At 38.0% G+C, this 7,893-nt stretch overlaps 1 protein-coding gene across 1 annotated transcript in view; it reads left to right on the forward strand.

Annotated features, from left to right (window-relative positions):
* The window catches only part of MAN1A2 (mannosidase, alpha, class 1A, member 2), a 208,234-nt gene that overhangs the window by 51,533 nt on the left and 148,808 nt on the right, over nucleotides 1-7,893 (forward strand). Inside the window, exon 2 of the mRNA XM_006899582.1 lies at nucleotides 5,024-5,279. Coding sequence (XP_006899644.1) covers nucleotides 5,024-5,279 — 256 coding nt within the window. The remainder of the gene's footprint in view (nucleotides 1-5,023; nucleotides 5,280-7,893) is intronic.

Consider the following 7,893-nt stretch of genomic DNA (forward strand, 5'->3'; position numbering starts at 1 on the left):
AATCGGGATGGGAGTGTCAGAGACAGTGCGATTGGCACAGGACAGAGCAGAGTTTAGGGCTGTTGTACATAGGGTCACTATGAGTCGCAAGCGACTCAACGGCATATAATAACAACATAGGCATTTGATAGTATGAATTTCCCTTTAGGCTTACCTGAGGTTCATTCTACAAGTTTTGATGTTTCCATTCTCATTGAATTCAACATGCTCTTTAATTTCACTCCTGATTTCTTTTTGACCCATAGTTGTTGAAAAGTATGTTAGTTTCAAAGGATTTAGAGATATTCTAGATAGCTTCATAGTATTAATTTATACTTTGACTTTTTCTAGCAATGAATATACTTTTTAATTCTTTAAAATTTATGGAGAGTTTTTTATGGCTCAGAAAAGTTCTCTATTGATTAAGTTTAATTTGCATTTGAGTATAGTGTCTATGTTTTAGTCCTTACAAAAACCAAAACCAAATCATTATCATTGAGATAATTTTGACTCATGAGGACTTGATAAGAAAAAGTAGAACTTCCTATACTGCTTCCAAGGCTATCATCTTTCTCCTTCAGATTGGGTGTTGGATTTAAACTGTAGACCTTTCCGTTCGTAGCTGAATTCTTAACCACTATGCCTCAGAAGGTTTTCATCAAAACATAGCAAGGAAACACTGTATGGTTTAAAATCAGGAAGGGTATACACCAGGGATGTGTTCTGTCTCCATACTTTTCAATCTATATGTGGAACAGATCATCCAGAGGTTAGGGTTTATGAGGAGGAATGTGGCATCAGGATTGGAGGAAGACTCATCAACAGCCTGAGTTATGCAGATGGCACAACTCTGCTGGCTAAAACTGAGGAGGACCTGAGCCACTTGTAGCAAAAGGTCATGGGCTACAGCCTTCAATATGGATTGAAGCTCAATATCAGGAAAACAAATATTCTCACCACTGGGCCTATTGGTAGCAGCCTAATAGATGATGAAGATACTGAGATTGTAAACAGCTTTAGTTTGCTTGACTCCACAATCAACAGTCTTGGTACCAGCAGCCAGGTAATCAAAATACAAACTTCATTGGGAAAGTCCATTGTCAGGGACCTCTCCAGAGTACTGAAGAGCAATGATAATCACTCTGGAGACTAAAGTGTGCTAGATCCAGGCTGTGGTCTTTGCAATTACTTGCTATGCATCAACGAGCTGGACAATGACTAGGCATGATAAAAGGAAAATTAATGCCTTTGAGATATGGTGCTGGAGAAGAGTATTGAACATACTATGGACTTCTAAGAGAACAAACAGGTTTTCTCTGGAGAGGGTGAAACCAGGCTGCTCCTTGGAGGCAGGGATTCTGAAGCTTCGTCTGACATAATTCACGCATGTTGCAAGGAAGAACCAGTGCTTGGAGAGGGACATCATCCTTGGGAGGGTTGAGGGACAGCGCAGGAGAGGAATACCCTGGATGAGATAGATTGATACAGTGACTGGGGTAATGGGGATAAATGTGTTAGAGACAGACAATAGGTTGGCTCAGGATAGAGCAGGATTTAGAGCTCTTGTACATACGGTCACTTTGAGTCACAAGCGACTTGACAACAATAACAACATGCCTCTAGGGGCTTTTTTGTTATTGTTATGTGTTGTCCAGTTGGAACTAACTTCTAGTTGACCCTCCAGTGTGTTTTCAGAGGCAGTAACTTGCAGGAGAGGAGACTGCCAATCTTTTTCCCTTGGAGCAGCTGGTAGATTCCTCCTCTTTCCCTTTGGGTTGAAGGCATAGCTCTTTATCACAAGGCTACGGAGCTTCCTCAGGACAAAATGCAAATTTTCTTACATGAGCTCTTGCGTTAATCTCTTTCTTGTTTTGCATTATATATTCTATCTCCCACCAAATAAGAGCAAATAACAAATTGCTAACTGGTATGTTATTACCATATCTTTTTCCAGTTTCCTACTTGAAGTTATATTTTTTAAGGTGCATCTGATACAGGCCATGGTCTTTGCAATCACTTGTTATGCATCAGAGAGTTGGATAATGACTAAGGAGGATAGAAGGAGAATTGATGGCTTTGAGCTGTGGTGCTGGAGAAGAGTATTGAATGTACCCTGGACTGCCAAGAAAAAACAGATTCATCCCTGAGAGGGTTAAACCAGGCTGCTCCTTGGAGGCAAGGATTCTGAGGCTTCGTCTGACATACTTTGGATATGTTGTAAGAAGGGACCGGTCCTTGGAGAGGGACATCATGCTTGGGAGGGTGGCGGGATGGAACAGAAGGGAAGACCCTCTATGAAGTGGATTGATTCTGTGACTGGGTAATCGGGATGGGTGTATCAGAGGCAGTGAGATTGGCACGGGATAGAGCAGGATTTAGGGCTGTTGTACGTAGGGTCACTTTGAGTCACAGGTGACTCGATGGCACATAACAACAACAGTAACAGAGTGGAACTGCTACAATGTTTTTTTTGCTTTTCTTTTTTATTTTAAATGTACTCTCTACAGAAGCAGCAGATCTCCAGGCCTTTTCCTCTAAAGTTCTTTAAATTGTTATACTTACAGTGTCAATCCATCTTATTGGGGTCTTTCAGTTTTTCTCTGTTTACCTTTCTCGGCATAATGTAAGGACTCGGCCCTTTGTATGTGAGACAAAGTCTTACATCTTTACCTTTTAAGGACGCCAGGTTGCCCCTCCTCTAAGATATACTTGTTTTGTTCTCTGTACAAGCCATGAATTACTCAGTATTCATCTCCAGAACACCTTACAACTCATAGTTAATGATTCTTCTATGCTTATCCTTATCAGTTGTCCAATTTTCAGATACATAGGAAGTAATTGAGAAGACCATGGCTTGGATCAGGTGCACCTTAGTCTTTAAATTGACATCCCTGTATCTGGAACTTTGGAGAGGGTTTAAAGTGGCTGTAGAGGCTACAGATTTCCCCAGTGCAACATGTTTTTGATTTCTTGGCTATTATTCCCAAGTGTTGATTGTAGATCCAAGCAAAATGAAGTATTGACAACTTCCATGTTTTCTCTGTCTGTCACAGTGTTGCTTGATCTAGATCATAGTCTTTGTAGTTACTTGCAATGCATGATAGGGCTGGACAATGACTAAGGATAGTAGAAGAATCGTCAATGCCCTCGAGTTGTGATGCTGTTTAAGAGTATTGTATATACAGTGGATTGCTGTGAGAACAAACTGGTCTGTCCTGGATAGGGTGAAATCAGGTTGTTCCTTGGAGCCAAGGATTTTGAAGTTCCATCTTACATACTTTGGGCATGTTGTTAGGAAGGATAGTTTAGGAGAGGAAGACCATGGACAAGATGGATTGACTCAGTGACTGGGGTAGTGGGGGTAAGTGTTTCAGAGATGATAAGGTTGTCACAGGATAGACCAAGTTTCAGGGCTCTTGTTGCTGTGAGTTACAAGCAACTCGATGGCACATAACAACTATAATAGTGGTTTCCAAATTTTTTTTCTCTCTCTCTTTTTACACCCCCCCCAGCCCCCTCACCCCCAAAGCCCCCCCTCCCACCCCCAAAGTCATCTGGGAAAATTTAATAATATAGATTTATGGTTTATATATTGTTGTGTACTGTGGAATTGGAACTGACTTTACAGCTGACCCTTTAGACAGTTTTCAGAAGTAGTTAATTAATCACATGGGAAGAGATTACAGCTCTTTCTCTCATGGAGCTGTTGGTAGATTTGAACCATGAACCTTTGGACTGTCGTCATACCTCCCTAGTTTTTGTTTAAACCAACTAAGTAGGAATATGTATTTTTAACTATGATTTCAGTTATGACTACATCATTTGGGAATGTTGTACTATAAGATGTATGATATTTCCAACATTAAAGCATATGATATACTATGCTATATATGAAAATTTTCCTCCTCTTTTATATTTTTTCTTTAACTCTTTTGACTTTTTATTTATTCCCTCTGAATCTTAAGGGACTCTAGTAGCTTCATCTCACATACTTTGGGCATGTTGCTAGTAGAGGCTATTTGTTGGAGACAGACATCATGCTTGGAGATATGGAGGATCAGCAAAGGACAGACAGACTCTCTATGAGATGGATAGATGCAGGGACTGTGGCAGTGGGTTTGAGTGTGTCAGAGATGATGAGGATGACATAGGATAGGACAAGATTTAGATCTTTTGTTTCTTTGGCTACTATAAATTGTACTTAACTCAGTGGCTCCTAACAAGAAGTGTTTTAATAGTTAAGTATTTAGTTGCTAATGGAAAGGTTGACAGCTTGAACCCATTGCTGATCCATGAGAGAAGGAGGAGGTAGCCATCTCCTTCTGTAAATATTTGCAGCTGTGGACACCCCATGAGACAGTTCTACAATGACCTGTAGAATCACAATGAGTGATTCTGTTTATTTGGTGATGGTGAGTTTGGCTTTATTTCTTGTGTAATTTTTTTGTTTGCTTCTCTGATAATTTTATTTATTTTTACTTCTCCATCTACCAGTTGTTCAATGAGAGAAAAATGAGCATTCTCCTCCTATTTAATTTATAGCCTCTGAAAACCCATTGGAGGGTCAGCTGTGAGTTGGTTATAAATCGATTATAATGTGTTTTTTAGTCTTGTTCTTAATAAATGTTATTATTGATAAGTTACGTGTTTCCTCTATTCTTACTCAGTCTTGAAATGAAAAATTTACGTGTTCCCCCCCCCTCAGTATTTATCCATAACAAGTTATATTTATCCTATTTTTTGGCATATCTGCATTTCTCTCATTGAACATTCTTATCTTTTAATGGCTTATTGTTCTGACTGGTACTCAATAGCAACAACAAATCTTTTAATGGCTTATTGTACATAGTCATGGGCATATTTGAACTACCTGCCTTTGGGTTGGAAGCTCAATTCCTCCTCACCCAGTATGCCACCAGATCCACTTTTTAACAGTAGGAATGAAAAGTTATCATTAAGGGTTTTTTTAATTGTGGAAGAAGTTTTAAGTTTTGTGTTTAAAGATCGAAATTCTTACTAGTCATTTTTATCTCATCGTCTGTAGGGAAGAAGAAGAACGTCTGAGAAATAAAATTCGAGCTGATCATGAGAAAGCTCTGGAAGAAGCAAAAGAAAAATTAAAGAAGTCAAGAGAAGAAATTCGAGCAGAAATTCAGACAGAAAAAAATAAGGTAGCCCAAGAACTGAAGACAAAGGAGAACAAGCCACTGCCACCAGTCCCTATACCCAACCTTGTAGGAATAAATGGTGGCGACCCAGAAGATAATGAAATAAGGAAGAAAAGAGAAAAAATTAAAGAGGTAATAACCTGAGCTTGGGGCATGAAGTGGGTTATGACTTTTTATTTGACTGAATTTATATCTTCCCCCCCTCCCCATTTTTTACTCTATGCTTCTTAGATCTTGTTTGTTCTTGGGTCATAGTTATGCATCATTTCTCTAATGGGCACTAAAGACTAGAACTCTTACCTTTTTATGTATAACTTATATAATTTTCTTAGATTCTTGGTAATAAAATTATTGCACACTTAAAAATTCTTAAAAGATTGCTAATTAGGTGGCTGTCATTCTGAACTCACCCTGTGTTCTGAGATCTTTTTTATTAGATCTTATTATAAGCAACATTTTATGAATAATATAAAATAAATCTGTATATACTTTATCATTGAGTAAGAAATTTTTCAGGTGTTCAGTTATAGGAAACTGCTAGATACTTTGCAAATCTTCTCATGTACCTGCCTCTGAAGAGCTAGCGTTGTATCTGTCATCTTTTCATGAACATGTCATAATAACCCCTGGGCTCAGAACATACACCATTCAGTAAGTCTCAATTGATTGAAGAATGAACAGGTTGTCTCCAAAATACTTTTAAGTTGATTTAGCTTTAAAAGTCTTTCAGTTTGTTATTCTAAGAATTTATTTGGAAAGAAATAGAATAGTAGAAGTGAAAGGTGGGATTTGGGGCGGGGGGGGGTGTGGATCCTGAGTGAATATTTTAGTTATCCATAGCTTATTAGAAATCCTCTTAATTGAGAATTTATTGTTATTTGAGTAAAAGCTAGGTGGAGTTTGCAATTTTATGGAGAAAAATATTTTGTCAAAGCCTATGAGTATCAATAGTATATCAAAAGAATAGTTTATCATAAAATAGGAAAACCTGTTGAGTTAAAATAGTAAAATACCTACTTGGATATCTAATATTTGGAACAATTCAACTCAATGCCATTGAATTGAGACTGACCCATAACTGACCTTGAATCAAATATTCAGACTGTAAATTGCATGGGAGGAGTTTGCTCATCTTTCTCCCTTCAAGAGCAACTAGTGGATTTGAACTGCTTGCCTTTGTGTTGGCAGTGCAAATTGTTACCCACTGTACCCCAGAGCCCTCATTCTACTAATATGAAAAATTAGAAGATATTTTCAGTATAGTCTTAAAGATTGCTATAAACCCTGATCTTAATGTCTTAATGGAGTCATAACAGAGCTTTGCTCTGATTTTATTTTACCTCTGAGTTTTTTGTTTTATTTCAAGGTTGAACAGAGTATTACTTGGGACAGTATTGAGGAGATATTGATAGACTTAAACACACACACACAGACACACACACACACACACACACACACACACACACACACTTTTCTTTATTATTATGAATTTTAATGTTTACAGAGACTTTGGATTTCCATTCATTCATTGTTGCTTTTTTCTCCCTGCCCACCCCTCCCCCACCAGTTCTCTCTTTTCTTTGAAAAGTAAAAGAAAAATTATTTCATTGATATGCAATTCTCCCCTCCCCCAGTACACTCCACTACGCAGCCTTCATTCTGGACTCTTGTCATGACCATAATAATACCCAATCATATATCACTTTTAAACAGTTCTCTACCTTATCTGTTTCAATGCAGTATACATAATTTATCTAGTCTTTCTCAGTCTCACCCCAACCCTGTCCCATTTTACAACAGTGGCACTATGCAGTATTTGTCCTTTTGTGACTAAGATATTTCACTCAGCATAATGTCCTCCAGGGTCACCCATTTTGAATAATATTGCATAAGTTCCTAGTTTTTCAATGCAGTGTAGTATTCCATTGTGTGAATATACCACATCTTTACTATCCATTCATTTGTTGATGGACACTTAGGTTGTTTCCAATTCTTTGCTATTGACACATGCTTTTTTCAGATTTTATTAGAACGTATTGAAATATTTTCTTATATAAATATTTAAAATAAATAACCATATGTATCTAGAGAATTCCCAAATCACAGTCATGTTCATGAATTTGCTCAAAGGACTCCTAGATCTCAGTAAGCTGTTCTTTTCACAAATAAGGTAAAAGGATACATATTACCTTTTAGCAACAGAAGTATGTAAGGCAGAGCCCAGAAAAGACCTAGCTAGCTTGTTGTGGTTGTCCTTTCTCTGTGGAGTCATATAAACAGTGCTTATCTCCCAGAAACTATGTGTCACAAGCACAAAATGTTATCTGAGCTTTTATGTCAAGGATTTGCTTTTTAGGCATGGAAGAGAAGTTGATTACATAGGCACGATTTACATCATCAACATCATCAATTTTATTTTCCCAGTTCCTAAAGAGATTAAGCTGACAGTGCATGGCCTAAGGCTTACCTTAAACCACTTTATTAGTGGCCCCAGGCCTCAAGTGAACTAAGCACTCTAAATAGGCGGGATATTTCATAATTTAGAAATTTTCTTCTAAGAACTAGGCAAGGAGTAAACTGGACAAGGTTTGGGCCACATGGACCTCCTGTAAATTAGATCCATCTAACATCAGCTACAATATCCCTAGTACCACAACCCCTTCTAAACCCAGCCTGGACTTCTGGCAGTTCTCTGCTGTTGTACTGTTCCAGTCGTTTTTGGATAATCTTCAGTAGAATCTTGCTT

Source organism: Elephantulus edwardii, unplaced genomic scaffold, assembly GCF_000299155.1.
Source record: "Elephantulus edwardii isolate Elephantulus edwardi_28Jun2011 unplaced genomic scaffold, EleEdw1.0 scaffold00262, whole genome shotgun sequence".
In the NCBI taxonomy this organism is placed as follows: Eukaryota; Metazoa; Chordata; class Mammalia; order Macroscelidea; family Macroscelididae; genus Elephantulus; species Elephantulus edwardii.